Source organism: Amphiura filiformis, chromosome 3 (genome assembly GCF_039555335.1).
Source record: "Amphiura filiformis chromosome 3, Afil_fr2py, whole genome shotgun sequence".
Lineage (NCBI taxonomy): Eukaryota > Metazoa > Echinodermata > Ophiuroidea > Amphilepidida > Amphiuridae > Amphiura > Amphiura filiformis.
Genome location: NC_092630.1, coordinates 10,309,255 through 10,326,409, shown reverse-complemented (window position 1 = coordinate 10,326,409; position 17,155 = coordinate 10,309,255). Strand labels below are relative to the sequence as shown.

General features: G+C 36.5%; 1 protein-coding gene across 1 annotated transcript in view; it reads left to right on the top strand.

The window, feature by feature from the left end:
• The window catches only part of LOC140148007 (uncharacterized), a 40,325-nt gene that overhangs the window by 7,723 nt on the left and 15,447 nt on the right, over nucleotides 1-17,155 (top strand). Inside the window, 13 exon segments of the mRNA XM_072169833.1 lie at nucleotides 620-700; nucleotides 1,344-1,451; nucleotides 2,537-3,527; nucleotides 4,278-4,480; nucleotides 5,674-5,822; nucleotides 6,917-6,994; nucleotides 7,945-8,028; nucleotides 10,225-10,293; nucleotides 12,765-12,800; nucleotides 13,519-13,665; nucleotides 14,713-14,876; nucleotides 16,051-16,265; nucleotides 16,883-17,112. Coding sequence (XP_072025934.1) covers nucleotides 620-700; nucleotides 1,344-1,451; nucleotides 2,537-3,527; nucleotides 4,278-4,480; nucleotides 5,674-5,822; nucleotides 6,917-6,994; nucleotides 7,945-8,028; nucleotides 10,225-10,293; nucleotides 12,765-12,800; nucleotides 13,519-13,665; nucleotides 14,713-14,876; nucleotides 16,051-16,265; nucleotides 16,883-17,112 — 2,555 coding nt within the window.

The following is a 17,155-nucleotide window of genomic DNA, read 5'->3' as shown; positions in this document are numbered from 1 at the left end:
TACAAAAAATAATTTGAAGGTAACTTTATAGAAAAAAAAAGTGTGAACTTTGAACTTCATATGTCTCAAGTTATTCTTCAGAAGATGTAGCACTCTTTCTGTGTCACATAGTTGTATGAATGAAAGCCACTATCTTACATCTTGGACCCTCAGAAGTTAAAAAAAGTTGGAATTAGAATCTCATTTAATAAAGAACTACCGGTACTCCACTCAATTGCTGAGGGAAATTTTTGTAGATTTATCTACTTATATGTGTCTGCCCTCATTTGGGCTAATGCATTTAAAGACCACACTCCCCCCGTGGAAAATTTAGAAAATGTCTTCCACTGGGGGAGTATGAATTTCAAATGGAATTAGCACATTAACCAGCTCTATCCCTCTGTGGGTTCTTAGTTACAGGGTGTAGGAAATTCAAATGGAGCTGCCTAAATGTGTTCATTCTATTTGAAATCCATACTCCCCCTGTGGAAGATATTTCTAACATCTTCCACATGGATTTTAAATGGAACAACCGAGAGCTCCAAAAGAGCTTTTTATTACTTTCCTTCTAATGTCAAAGGACTGTTAATTCCTCGTTTTAACATTGAATGTCTTTGTATTGTTCTGGTCATATTTATAGCACTTTGACACCAGGCAGTTGAGATCACGTGGAAGAAGACTCAGTTTGCAGAACAATAAACTAGTTGTCTCTCATCTCAGGGTGAGTATACATTGTACATATTATATTTATAAAATAATTAATTATTTGATGTTCAGGGGAGGTCAAAATCCCAAATTTGCCCCCTTCCCCATGCCCCCCCTTTTGCAAATAATCATTATAAAGTAATATAATGTATGCAATATGACATCACTCATCCTCCTACTTATTGCATAAATCTTTCTCCATGCAATGGGGCCTCCAACATGGCTGCCACTTCAGTTGTTATACCATTCTAGTTGGTTAATTACACATGATCTATAAAATCAAAGAGACCAGTTTGCTCCCCATGCCCTTGATTGGTTAGTAGCATGTAACAGGAAGGTTGATTCATCTGGAGCGGATTGGAGGGAAGAAATCGCACAAAATGGTGAAAACTTACGTCACTTTTACAAGTAACTTTTCTAGGCATTAATTATTGACATGGTGCGTCCAGGAAAAAAAGCTTCTAATTACTAAGACCTAACTTTTCAGATAGTTTGTATATTTGAAGGTGCAAAATTAACCACAAGGCACACTGTTTTGCCGCCACGTTCAGAAACTCATCATCATGACACTCATAAACAAACCATACCCGAGTTTGATTGACAGATGATCGCTGTTGTTTATATATATGTAAATATTTGTAATCATGTGTTTATTGCAGAGACGTTTACGGCAACGGCTTTCAGATGCTTTCGTTGATGAGTTGTCATCTAGTGATGAGGAAGGAAAAGACAGTGAACCGACAAATGAAAACCAGCCAAAGACAAAGGTATGTGGGCAGCCAGGCTGATGAGGCCATGCTTAAATTGAGTCTGAACAGTTTTGTTCAGTGACCTCTAGAATAATTTGAGGTTATTGCACTATAGTGTGTACCAGTAAGGCCAAAAAAATAATTGTTTGTTTGTCCTCCACAGCTTTGAAAGAGGACGTGCGGGCGGGCGGATTTTTTTTTAAATTCGGATTTGGCTTATTCCTGGACCTTGCTAGAGCTAAATGCTACAATCATTCATGGTGACCTAAAAAACCCAACATTTTGTTTCTTTAATATGCAGTTAAAGTTATAATTTGTGTTCATGTCATAGTCTTTTAATGATTTCAAATCCAATGTATTTTGAAGTCACTAAAAATAATAGACTATGACATTATAGTTATAACTTTGCATATTGAAGACACAAAATGTTTTTTTTTGGGGGGCTTTTTTTATTTTCAACCATGAAAGATCTTAGCATTTAACTCTAGCTAGGTCCAGTACTCCAAATCGAAAAAACAAAATTGGATTTTACTTATTTTTATAATAAAAAAAAATTAAGAAAAAAATATTGGTCAGGCCTTAATCTGAGGAGCGGGCGGTGGAGGACAAACAAACAACTTTTTTTGTGCCTAATTTGAAGACTTTAGCTATTGTACTACAACAATGTTATGGATAATGACGTAACAAAGGAAATAATGTCATCTTGTATAATGCATTCAAATTATTGTGGTGTATTGGTCATTCGGTCAAATTACATCCAAAAAAATTGAACCAATATGTATGTCTTAGCATGAAGGTTCATTGGTATTGGTATTGGTAATCCATATATAGAAAGATTTTAACTCTTGATCTCAATACAATTATATTTGCCTTTGTAATTTTCAGCTGTTACTACTGCAGCCTTCATCAGCAGAATGAGCCAATTGTGCACTCTATGAAACAATTATTAGGTTGCACTTCAAGAGTGCACTTTGAGTGTTTGGTTTTGGTTTTTTCACTGAAATATTAAGTTATAATCCACAAAATTGCCACATAGGCTATATGTTTAGGAAATGTTTTCTTTCCTTTCCTCTTTATTTTCTTTTTACAACTTTCTTTTCCAGAAGTCAGACAAGGTTGATATATTCAGCAAGTACAATGACATTGGTGGACGACTCAGTAAAGAAGGACAAGTCCAAGATGGTTTGCATCCAGAAAAAGCGAGAAAATCCTCTTCGGACCATTTGCAGAAAAATACTGGCAAACAAACATCAGCTCATAGCAATTTAGAACTCTCAAAATCCAAATCTACAAGTGCCAAAGATAAAGCAAAGATCAGTAGCAACCACTCTAATGCTCAGCTAGGGTCAAGCACTACAGAACCTTTGAACGTGGCAAATGTAGTCATTAGTACGAAAGATCAATCTACATCTGGAGTCCAGACATTGCAAGAGGATGATAATAAGAACAGGTTATCTGTGTCTAGAGAATCAAAACAAGCATCATCTACGGGTAGCGTCAAGTCTCTTCAACTGGATGATACATCATCATCATCCTCATTACCAAAGATTGAAATACCTAGAAGTCCTTCCCGAGGAAGTGTATCATCTCACTCGCCACTACCACCGGATTTTAAGCTTCCTCCCATAGGAGATGCACAATCTCTTGTCAGTCCAGATTACAAAACGAAGAAGTTTTGTTTCGAAAATTCAGAAGCCTCAAAGAGTGATCAGATCTCTGATTCAAATTCTGATGTCAGCAAAGTTGATGCGAAAGAGATGAAAGATGGTCCATCTACATCTAGCACAGATGGTGTTGATGATGTGGACAAAGGTGTGGAACAGGAAGATGATGACAAGGATGTCTTATTACCTAATCAGGAAGAAGACAAGGAAGATGTGGTTAATGAGGAAGAGGTGGATAGCAAGGGATTTGAATTTGACAAAGATTTATCGCCTGTCCCTACTCCACAGCCTGCGACAGGTGAAGTTGAGGTAGTAGGGATGGAGGATAACCTGAAAAGGCTTAGGGAGCAGGTGTACCAAGGCTGCTTGGATAGAGAGTGGCCCATCCCTACTAGAATTATTAGAGTTTATGTCTCGTCTACTTTCCTTGGTGAGTAATTTTTTTGATAGTTAATAAAATGGTTTTAAATGAATTTATGTGACCACCATAAGTTTAATTTTATTGTATTGTTATGCAGTCATATCATACTTCCCATTTGATTGTTTTTTGTATTAAGTTAAAAGAAAGAAGAAACAAATAGAAAGAAAAAAGAAAGAATGGAAAGAAACAAAACAGTAAAAGAATGAAACACACTTATAAATAACAAACATTTCCACCATAGAATTGTTTCCGGGAACTCTCCGATTAAAATTACTAATGGTTGCTTTGTGAAGGAATTCTTCAAAGACTTTGAAGTGTTTTTGTAACCTCAGTGTGGGTCCAAATTAGATGGGGTACTATTATAATTACAAATTCCACAAAGGTCAATTGCTGTGTATTGTGCAGTGTTTTAAAACATGAAATAAATATTAAATAATTATTCAAATGTTTTTATGTTCATTTTGACTAAGAAAGCACTAATGCACCGCAACCAAATTTGTTTGATCTTTGGGTCGACCGTTGATGCTGCATCAATACTTATTATTAATGAACTGTCAACTAAGTAATCAGAATTAATTGTAAATTTGTATTGGTCAATATATCATTACATGCACAGATTCATCAGTCATTACAATTTACAATATTGATTTAATAAATAATAAGGATCAATCAAGCATCAATGGTTGATCAAAAGATGGAACTAATTTGGTTCTTTGCCTAATGCTTTCAAACATTGCTTATCTTCTCCTATGTGTGTAGACTTTGAGGCTGAAAGGACAGCATTAGTCGCCAAGTGTTATCCCAAGCTGAGATCGCTGTGTCGACAGAGAGGCTATGAATTCCAAGTGTGCGACATGCGATGGGGCATATGTGATACCATGCTAGATGATCATTCTTTTCATAAACTATGCTTGCAGCAACTCCAGTCATGTCAGACTATGTCAAAATGTGTCAACTTTGTTGTGAGTGTAATAAACCTGTTGAAATCCATACACTCCCTATGGAAGACATGACCATAATCTTCCACACAGGGAGTGTAAATTTCAAATGGGGTTACCTGAATTGGTGACTCCATTTGAAATCTACATCCCCTTTGTGGGAAATATCATGTGTACCATAGGGCTATATGGATTTCAACTGGAATAGCCAAGTGTTACAATGTTTATCAAAGAAATTCTGCACTTTCTGGTTGGAGCCGGATTCTATTGTTCTTAACAATGGAACGCGGTTCAACCGCTGGTAAACGCCGGTCAACCAGCGGTCAAGTTTTGATTTGATCCCTGTCATGAAAAATTGGCAACCTCATTCACAGAACAAGCTGCATAATAGGCCAATCAATTATTAACTTCATGCAGGGAACAGGGAATCTTAGGGGACCAAAAATAAATTCCTGGAAAGGTGGTAAAATTAATTTTTGTTCAGGTGAAAATAGTTGAGCTCAAAATTTTCAATTAATACAAATTAATAATTTGATACAAAATTTTTGAGCAAATGCTGGAGAGAATGTGCTAATGTATTTTGTATGAAAAATACATTGTGATCATGATGTGTAATTTGGTTGGCTGATCATTCATTCATTCATTCATTCATCTTTATTTCATTCAAATATAAAATATAACAGCACAACAATTAAACACATACATTGAATGAGGAGGTTCTGGGAAGACCGGATGGCCTGTATTAAGAACCCCCTGTCCTAACAAAAAAAAGGTTTCAAAATAACAACAACAACAAAAAATACCAAAAAATGACAATACACAACCCCCCCCCCATTTACCCTATTAACAAAAACCAAAAAAGCCTGTTTTGTGATCAAGAATATGCAAGAAATTACCAAGATAAATTCAATACTACATTAACTATATTACAGATAATACGATACACAATTAAATTATTTTAAGCCGTACAAGGAAATTAGATAAAATACTAAATGTAATTAAGAATAATATTATCTTTCACTTTGGTTTTGAAATGCTTGATAATCTTTATAGTCTTTATATGTTTCTCAAGTGAATTCCACTTTATTGGGCCTTTTTGGATCGGCTTTTATTCATCCGAAAGTTTTTTCAGATTGAAGTGCGCATGTTCATTTATCTGTTTCATTTCTAATAATGACTTCAAAATTATTTTCAAATATCATCATTTTGTATTTCAGTCATTTCTCGGTCATCATTATGGTAGACAGGGCATTCCATCCAGGATATCAGTTGATGTGTTTGAAGCTGTACTCTCTGCACTGCAGAAGGAGAGAGATAAGATGGTAGAAAGGAGAAATAGGAGATCACAGCCTGGTGTATTTATTAGGTGAGTCACAATCAGGGTGTATCGCTACTTTATTTTAAACTAAAGTACATTTTTTAATACTTCTGTGGTCTGTGCTGTGCATTAAGCATACATTATCGGTAAACACAGAAGTGATAAACAATCATGCTGATTGGTTGATCAACAGTCATGACAACAAGACGGTTGAACCATTGGTTATCGAGCATATAGAAGGGGTGGAGACCTCCTCCTATGCAATCAATCATCACCATCCTGTACTCGTACCATGGAAATTATTAAAACAAATTACTTTAGCCACCACCTAGACAGGATGTAAGCACTTTCAATTTTCTGCCCAACATCAAGGTAATCCACTGATGGCAGCATGCAGTTATTAAAGGTTCATGACCAGATTGACAGCCTCATCCCCTATTTACCCCATAATGCAGAATTTGGTATCGGGTAAAAGTTCGTATTTCTCTCATAACCCCAGTGAAATTGTAGGCCTTAGATATGTTTTGTTTATGTGGTATGTATGAACAAAGACATGGTAGTTTGGTGGTTGCCACCCAGGAAGTCATGTACTGATTTATAGGACAATTATTTTTGCTTCTAGAATCCAAATCGCGGGAGCAGTTGAACTTAAAACTTAGTATAAGAATGTGTGGATGATGGGCCTCATATGTGAGGTAGAAACCACAATGTGTTATATCAGACCACAACCTGATCACACAGCTTCAAACTGCAACCTTAATAATAGGAATAAATGAAAAACATGTCTGGCGACTTGTTCCGGGTTTTGTTGGAATTGGTCACATATGTGACCCCTCAGCACAACTGAGCCCTGAAGTCGCCAATCATCATTTTTGAGATATTCAATCAAAATATTCTGCTTGAAATTAGCTTTAAAATGATGTATATCATGTCTATAGTACTTGACATTTAAGTTGTGAAAAATCAATAAAACAGTCAATAAATCCTTTGTTTCCTATTGTTTATTGTTAAGTTCGATGGAGCATATCTCAATAGTGGCACTGGCGACATCCGGGCTCAGTTGTGCTGAGGGGTCACATATATAGTTGTATATCAGGTTAATTTTACCCACGCTTACAAGATATCTCTCTTATTTTTTTCAGTGAATCTGGTGCAGGTATCGGATTAGGGGCAGGTTACAGAAAACGAAGCATCACTGATCCACAGAGACCACAACTCGGGTAAGACTACCAAGTTTTCACAAACTAGATTTAAGAAGATTAGAAGTTTGCCAGCATAAGATAATATTATCATCAACATCAAGAAGCATTTTGATTTACAGGAAACAAATTTGAGCAAAGATTCCTGATATAGTTAATGCACGTATTTTTTTTTTGGGGGGCTTTAGCGTGAGCCCCCAGGGTAAAAAGCAGGGGCGGCCAAAATGAAGGGGGGGGGGGGCTGAAGAAGAAGGGGCGACGGAAGAAGGGGCAGCAAAAAGAATTAGTAAAAAAAAGCGGAAAAAATTTGAAAAAGTATAAAAAATAGTGAAAAAATTGTACTATATATATGTACATCAAAATTTGTTGCGTTTAGGGTGCTAATAATTGGGTCAATCTTTTCGGGCTGTTGAGGAAAGGGCAGCAAAATTGAATTTTCTCCTCTGGGGGTAGGAGCGGCCATGGTACGCCACTGTAGTTCATTTTTAGGAAACAAACATCAAATGAAATTAAAATTGTAATTATCCTCTAATTCTGTGATGCGCTTTTCAGGGTTATCCTCTACTTGAGAGGACAATCCTGCAGCATCCTCTTTTTAGGGTATGGTTCTATAGATATCTACAAAATAATTGCTTTCCAAAATTTCAGTTGATTGGACTTTGAATATTTCCAAGTTACATTATAATTGCATGTATATAATACAATGCCCCATAAGCCACTGTGTTTCTGTTTCTGTGTATTACCGATTCAGTTAACCCTGTTTGTGTGGATGATTAAGGTCATGTCTTCCATATGGGGTGTATGGATTTTAGTTAGAATAGCCCATTGCAGCTGTTGTGTCAACTTGTTGACATCACTGCCTCGAAGAATTAAAAAAAAAAGACTAGAAGATTGACCAAAGTTCCAGTTTATTACAACATACGTTTTAAGCTTTATTTATTTAATGTTTGAAACGTTTATGTATGTTTTAGTGCTTTTGTTGCTGGAATGATGTCACAGAAGGCAACATCATCAAATATGAATAAGAAAGCATCAGATGGCAAGAAGCGGGCTGGGTGAGTTATACTTAGTTACCTCCAAAGTCGACATGTAATTTTAGTAGTAGTAATTGTGTAGAAATAATAGGAGCAGAAATTTCATATTTCTAGTCCAGTTAAGTGTACTCAATGTGGATGTTTAAAAGTATTGCAGACTTCTTTTTCAACACTGAAAGAATTTGAAATATCCACAGTGAGTACTGCTGTATTGGACTAGAAATATGAAATTTCTGCTACTATGTTTCAACAGCAGTCCTGATGAAAATTTTAGTATTTTGATCTTGCCTTCCAAATGTAAATTTGCTTGTGTTGGGCTTTGAAGCAGCTTGTGGTAGTCAAGGGTGAAAATAAGAGAGCTTGAACCAGGGGCCACTTTGGCAAAAAAGTGGCCCCTGGTTCATCAAAATTTGGAAGAACCAGGGCCATTTCCAATTACCAAGGGGCCAATAAAAATAAAGATGTGCTGGATGAGTTAAATAAGCAATATTTGCTTGTAATTTGATAATTTTGGTTCACTATCCAGGGAGCCAGTTTTGTGAGAAAAGTGTTCCCTGGTCAACTAAAATTGAGATGGAACCAGGGGCCATTTCAGAGTTTCTGGGGGCCAAACGGCTCCCATCTCCCACTTAATTTCACCCCTGGTGGTAGTACAGTACAACTGCTGAAATGCATGTTAAATCGCTCAACTTTGAAAAGCAATAAATTTCAGCTATTTATTGTGTTCAAGCTTCCACATCTGCCAATGGATTGCATGGTGTTTTCATATGTGACCATACCACGAATGAGCCGTAAATGTCCTCAATTGTATTCTGAGTTACAGTGTAAAATGGGCATGAAGGTCATATTCATAGGTATTTCAATTTGGTGCTACGTGTATCTCATTAAATGAGGTACACGTAGCACCAAATTGAGGTACCTATGAATACGACCTTCATGCCCATTTTCTTTTTACAATTGAGGACATTTACGGCTCATTCGTGGTGTACGGTCACATATTTGAATGTTGTGTTTAGCTCACATTTGGCTGTGAAATTATCAATGCTATCACTTCATTACCATCTTAAAGGCCTTGTCTTTTGAAAATGTTAGGTATGCTACATATCACACCTCTGGTTTCTTTAATTGTACAATCTACATTTCAGGCTAGTCCTGCCAGCAAGACTTCAGACTTTATCATAAACATAATGACATCTAGGTATGTCATCTAGGTATGATGAGTTACAGTTACTGGAACTACATTTCAGGCATGCTGTAAATCACACCCCTTGTAATCATTATTATAAGAATATGGTGGCATGTTATCATCAGTGGTGGCACGGGGGGGGGGGTGCATTTTCCCCCACAAACATTTTTCTTAGGCCCCCCCCCTCAAAAAAGGTTTGTCTCAAAGCTCGCGCGCGCATTTGTAAAAAGATTTGGAAAGAAAGAAATGCAGAATTTATTTTTTAAAAATTTGGCGAAAATCTGATTTTTTTCTCCAAATACCATGAAAAAAGTCGGGAATAAAAAATATAATAAATTGCATTTCGCATTTGTTTTCAAACCACTCGTGAGCTTTGAGACAAACCATTATTTTTTTTTTGGCCTTACCACCCCAGTTTGCCCCCCTCACTAAAAATTCCTGTTGCCGCCACTGGTTATCATACTGGCATGCCTCAAAAGACAAGGTCTGATCTTACTCATACATTATTATTGAGCATCATTAATTTAGATGTTTTCATATATTACAACTAGTTAAAGATGCATGTAGGATCGTTTTGTCCTGGAATTTTAAAACTTTATTTTCACCATAACGAAGACGATTAACAAATACAAGCATATGAAAGTAAACAATAAAAAAAAAAAAATGATGAAAGGAACTCAACTGTATCTTTGAAAATTGGGAAAAAATATCACCAATTTTTAAAGTCCAAAAAGGGATATTTTTCTCAATTTCAAGGATACAGTGGATTACCTTTCACAATTGTATACTTTCATATATTTGTCATTGTTACTTTGAAAGATGTAGTAGGAATAAAGTTAAAAAATTTCCTGCCAAACATGATCCTGCGTGCATCCTTTAAACATAATTATTTACTAACCGTAATAAGGATTCTGCAGTAAAAACTGCAAAACCAGCAATTCAGTTTTGATATCTACTTGCTTTTATTTCTCACTCATGCATTAACTGTTTTCATCATTTTCCATCCTCATGCATGTATTCTGTAATATCAGGAAGATGTTTCTAACCAAGGTTAACAAAATGGTCACCTCCTTCAAACTTAAGGATCTGGGTAGAAAACGGTAATCTAATATAACTTGGCTGACATTGCACAAGTGTTTAATAAGAGCTGCACTAAAACAACTTTCATGGTACTGAAAAAGAAACGAATAAATTGCACACTACTTTTACTTTATCTCAAAATCCACTCACCTACTTGCATGTATTTTGTTTGTCCACATCACATACGTTGTTGGGCAGGAAAAACCTATGTGTCATTGGCCCCTGAACATGTTTAAAGCAAAATTACCGATGTAACCTCTTTGGCAGTTTTGTTTTAAACATGTTCAAGGGCCACAAGTATATACATAGGAGATTAATCCTGCCCAACGACGATATGGTGATACAATCCAGCATAATCATGATAGGTTGTATGTATATATATATGTTGGGGAAATACATTTTGAGATTAACATTAACAAGTAATGCCTAATGTTCTTCTTTTTTATACTGATCAAGCAAAAACTATTAATGTTCATATCATTAGAAACTAATGATTTAATTTTATGGCTATCTCAGTGAACTGTATAATCTATGATGCACAATTTAATGATACAGTGACATCACATTGAATTGTGGTTGATATCTGACCCCATTTTGCTTGATCACTCCACACATTGATGATTCAGCGGCACAAAGACATATGTCCATTAGCTAGTGTGTGAATTTTTTGCCTGCGATACTCAATGCAGAGTTTATGCCCTGTACAAGTGAATGCTTTACACATTTGTGAACTCATGCCATACCTCGGGAAATCTTACACATGAAAGCTTATGGACATACATCTTTGTGCCACTGATATGAGCTAATTGTACTTAAGACTGTCGATCACTTTATAAACATGAACTAAATATCACAAGTTCAATGTATGTGTAGCTTCAACAAATGGTAAGTAAATTAACCCTAACGCCCCAGGGGCTTTTTGGCGACGGGAAGGGAAAGAAGAAAAGAATAAAGAGAGAAAACAAGGAAAGAAGTTGTTTGCTCTGGGTGGGAATCAAACCGGAGACCCCTCGCTGTCCTGTACAGCAATAACGTGCCTATATATCACTTAGGGCAATTGCATCATCACATCATATGGGATGCTTCACAAACAGTGCATATATCAAGTATTATTTTGTAGTACCTGGGAGTGTTAGGGTTAAGGGAAACACCACTCAGAAGCTGATTTTATGAAAGTGCCCCCTATCATGATAAGGTTATCAACAAAATAATCTTCATATGAAAACTTGATATCACTGCTTGATTGATATGATGATTATTAATAAGTGTCGCATACCCCTGACAGACACCCATCCATCCAGCTTATTTAATTTACCATAGTTTCGTAATGGTATGCTTTTATTTCATTGCAACCAAAGAATTAGGCCTAGGAGGAGAATTGTATATATATGTAATCAGCTCCAACAAAACCCAGAACAAGTCGCCAGGCATATTTTCGAGTTATATGCCTTTAAAGATGACATTCCCATTAAAAAAATCAAATTTTGGAATTCTTAATTTCATGGTATTTGACCTTGAGACTCAGTGGACTTTCAAATCCTTGAAAGTACTTATGAAAAAGAGGGTTATTTAATCAATAATTGACAGTTGAAACTATGATAATCCCTATTCAATCCTGTGTAAGGCAGGAAACTAATTAGCACATGACATTACTCAGACTAGCAATTTTGCAAAAATATCAATGTATCATTTATAAAATTATCCATATATTGAAAAGTATTGATGCTATGTATATACTTTTGGTATCATCTTGAAACTTATTGTCCTGTGCTTACACTTTTTATTCAAATCATGAAATGTCAAAAATGCAACTTGTTCCTGTTTTTTTCAGAACGGGTCACATATGTCATATTGGATTGTTATGCATGGTTCCAAAATAGTGTACCCACAGAAGCTTTGGGCAAGGACCAAGGTCAAACAATATTTGCATGTTAGAAATGAAAGCATGTGCATTTCAAGGGTCTGCTGCAAACTAGTGATTAGTATGTACTGTCAACAAGAATGTATTACCCAAAAAGTGCACTTTTTGATTCATTTGCCCTTAACCCCATGAGAACTACCTGCCTATTGGTCAAAAAGAAGTTTTCATTATCAATTGCACCAATCAGCAACATTGTTAGAATAATTTCATCACATAAAAAAATTGGGGTGAATTATTGGCAAAGCTCCGTTCTGATTGGTGATTAAAATGAAGATATCATGTAATTGACCTATCAGAGGCAATGTTAGATCGGCAGGTAGTGCTCAGGGGGTTAACATGCGCTGACAACAAAGTTTCCTGGGATGTTTGGTAAAACAAACTGAAAGTACAGTTTACTTTGTGGATTGACTGAAGTGTGTGTTCCCCTGTTTGATTCATTGGTTGTATAGTAACTTTATGATGCCTGAATGCTGTGTTTATGAGTGTCCACGGTATTCAACATTTGCTATGATATGATTTTTGCTAACTAATGCTTGCTTTTCATTTCATGCTTGGCTTGGTGCATTATAGTAAGGAGACTCAAGTCAGTGTTACTACTGAGGAAGAGTGAGTATCCGTAAACTTAATTTAACAGCTTTACTAAATTGCCACGTTTTTATGTATGTCAACTTTCTTGGTCAACAAATAATTTTGTTCATAATGGGATTGTACATCTTGTGAATTGTGGGGAATGCTATAAAATTGGGTGTATTCTGATGACAATTGGGTGTAAAGCACCTGGCCTGTCTAGGGTTGTGCCTTCTGTGATCATTGATTGATTGTTGAGGGCATAAACGGTAAAGCATCCTAGATAGTATACGAATTGTGTTATGTGAGCTGAAAAACATGCCCAAATCCAGTCTCAATTTAGCACCCCAATGATATCGATTACTCAGTGCCAGAAGTGGGTAAGTGCAGTAACTGCCATGTGTAGATGTAAATTGCCTGCCAAATGTTCACAGAGCAGCTATTGCACTTACCTACTTCTGGCACTGGGCAGTTGATATATAAAGCTTTTAAATTTTTATGCTTCATGATGTGTAGTTCTCTGTCCCACCCTCCCTCCCTCCACCCTTCCTGTAATATAAGTGTGAAATATTCAACATTCCAACCTCAAGATTAACTTTGACCAATATTTTAACTAGATTTTACAAACGTATATTGTACTCATCTACACATGGCAGCTATTGCACTTACCCACTTCTGGCACTGAGCAGTCGATTTATGAACTGAGGTACAATTAATTTCAAGTTTCTAATGCTTATTCCATTTGTTTTGTTACCAGTGAGAATTGTTCGGAGACGGAGAGTGAGAAAATGATGGATGAGAAGCAGGTGGAGAAGGAATATGAGACCAACATAGATGTATTGAAGACCTGGTATAAACTGGATGAGAATACAGTGCCACCTGTCTACCAGCTACAGAGTATTAGGTGAGGAACAAGTCCGGGATGGGTGGGTGGGACAATATAGAGGCATTGAAGACCTGGTATAAATTGGATGAGAATACAGTGCCACCTGTCTACCAGCTACAGAGTATTAGGTGAGGAACAAGTCCGGGAGGGGTGGGTGGGACAATATAGAGGCATTGAAGACCTGGTATAAATTGGATGAGAATACAGTGCCACCTGTCTACCAGCTACAGAGTATTAGGTGAGGAACAAGTCCGGGAGGGGTGGGTGGGACAATATAGAGGCATTGAAGACCTGGTATAAATTGGATGAGAATACAGTGCCACCTGTCTACCAGCTACAGAGTATTAGGTGAAGAACAAGACCAGGAGGGGTGGGTGGGACAATATAGAGGCATTAAAGACCTGATGTAAACTACAATCTTGGAAATAAGAAATAAGTCTTTGAACGCATGCATGTAAAGAACTGAAAACTTGTCACTCCCCTGTCCCCTGTGCAATGTTGGGATATGCCAATGTCTTCAGCAGTTTCCCAATGTGTTCCAACATTGATTGATTGGGGAGAGGGGAAGGGTAAATCATTTTTATAGATGTCATGTTTGTTCTTAAACACAATATACATCATTTCCATGATCATAAGGAATTCTGCACAAAATTTCGACAGAGTGTGCAAACTTTTTTCAAGATTGTAGGTGAGAATACAGTGCCACCTGTGTCCCAACTACAGAGTATTAGGTGAGACTAAAATAAGGCAGAATCAAAACTTTTGCAACGTCTCAACCTCAAACAAACAAACTAACATCAAACAATAGGTTTTATTGACTTAGTTAGGGTCAGTGAAAATGTAAATTTTAATTTACAGATCTGACACACTACAGCACAGTTGATGTGTTAGAAAATGTGGTGAGAAGTGAGCAGCAAACTTAATGCGGGTTGGAGGGGAGCATGACCTGTTTGCACTCAACACACAAGGGTTCTGTAAAGCAGATCCCAAGGATTGATTATAAGGGGTATCATTGCATATTTTTAACTTTGTACAATTTGTATTTTGATATCATCTAACATATAGTTCAGAGTATCGTGATATCATCAGCAGTGACAAAGTAAAGACACAGCGTGCACGCAACAAGTGGCTGGTGACGCAGAAACGTCTCAAGAAAATTTTCACCAAGTACTTGAGCAAAGCAGAGAGATCAGAGAGTGACCAGTTTGTTGTTGAATGCAACCAATCAAGTAAGACTTAGACATTTTTAAAGATGTAAAAATACTGTGCAGTAAGAGGCAAGAATAGATGATGATAATGGTGATGATGCTGATGATGATATGTGCGTAATGTGATAATGACATTGATGATGACGATGATGATGATGGTGATGAATGCAGGCGGCGAGCGGCATGATGGGCGGAGAGAGACGGCAAAACCGCTGAGCCGTATGGCATTTTCCATACACTCGATTAGTTTTGTGGGGTTCATTATCGAACCCCAACGGTTTTAGCTTGTATTAATGTTATTTATTAACATAGGCCTACTTATTTGTGATATTTTAAGCATTTTAAAATTTCAAAATAATCCCATTCAATTACACGGTTAACAACGGAAATGTACTGAATTTAGAGAATTTGTGGCGCTCACCACCTGGATGAATGATGATACAGATTATCGCGAGATGTTTCCTTCCTGACACTATGATAGCCAGAAAGTGGCTTAACCTGCTTTAGAAGCTAATGTTTATGAAATTGCTCCACAGGCTTTTACAACAGGTGTTTATGGTTTGCTTCAAGTACGGTAATGACATCAATGTTTTTTGCAGTTGCATCTCACACTAGGTGCTCCTTTCCTAGAGTCGTTATAGTAGGTGCCCCTTTCCTACTATTGGTCATGGTTTGAACTTGGTTTTGTGACATGTGATTATCTGTATGTGAGTCTTTTGTTCTGTTTTTAGAAAGGACAGAGTACACAAAAATGAACCTTTATCAATAATTACCTTCATTTGGATATAATGCAATTGCTATTAAATATAAAGCAATAGACACCCATAAGCAGGGACAGGCGATTTGCGCGGAAAAAAATAGCAAATTGCGCGGAATTGCGCGGAACTTTTTTTTTCAGTGCAAATCATGTATCCCTAATTGCGCGGAATTGCGCGGAAAGAATGTTCCGCGCAAATCGCCTGTCCCTGCCCATAAGCTTACTATAATACTTGAGAACTAACTATTCAAAATGCAGGGTGTGAGAGTTCAGCTTTTTATAGCTTAAAATTTATATGTTTTCTTTTTTTTTCCAGCCCATATTTGGCGTTTTTACCCTGATTTTACGCTGTTTTTTAGCTTTTTTAAAGTAATTTTCCTCTTTTTTTTGTCTGAGGCCTCTCACACCCCTGAAAATGATTCAATCCATTTCCTACAGCGACAGAGAAAGAGATAGAAGAAGGCATCCTAAAAACAAACGGTGATCTACACAACAAAGCACTGCTTTTCAGACGACATATATCAGAATTGAAATCCAACCTCCAGGATTTTGCAGCTAGAAACTACATTGACTTGCACAATCTGAGACCTGAGATTGATACGGTGCTGGGACAAAAAGTTGAGGATATGCGAAAAGACAAAGTACCAAAGAAGGTAAATTTTCTCAATATGTACAAATTTAACAATTTATGTTAATGAAAAATAGAATAGCAATAAGCATAAATTATGCACAAGTTAAACTTTTAAGTTCAAATTGTATGAACTTTTAAGTTCAACTTTTAAGTTCAACTCATTGTGTGTTAAAACATACAATGAATCAAAAATTCTATTTTTTTTTATTTTGGATTGGTATGGATGTGTGGCTGAGAGTACAAAAACACACCCCAAAAGTGAACTATAAATTTGAGGAAAATGAGACTCCAAAATATACTATTTCTTTTATTGTTTCTGTTACAAAATTATTGTAAATTTACTCAATTCTGGAAAATATTAACAAATTTTCCTAAAAACAATGAAGAATCTGTACTTTTTCCAAATTTTTGGAGAAAATTTGAAAAGAAAAACACAACCTCCATCTCTAAGCCAGTTTTCTGAAGATTGTGACCCAAAGTATGATTTGCGCAGTACTTATGTATATGCCAGATGCTTAATGCCTCGCTAGCCATGCATCATGGTGCTTGGAGAAACTTTGTAGTTGTCTGCTCAGCAGATGAATGAAATGAACTATGTACATCAATTAGTAACGATACTGTGTTTTTTAATCATTTCAGTTGCCTTTCAACAACATCTTTGACTTGAGTGTTGCATGGTTTAAAAATGGTATCGACCCAGCTGGTATCAGACAGCACAGCATCTACATTGACCGTCTCACAAATGAGTTCTATGAAGTGATGAAGAATAAGATAGAGAAATGCCTTGATGCCAGGGTGGGGGTTGATGCTGCTAATCGTGAGCACCCCTGTGAGGAAGTCGCTCAGCATCTCAACCTTGCATATGAAAGGTAATCTAATAAATTTCTTCCTCCAAAATCTAAGAAATAACAA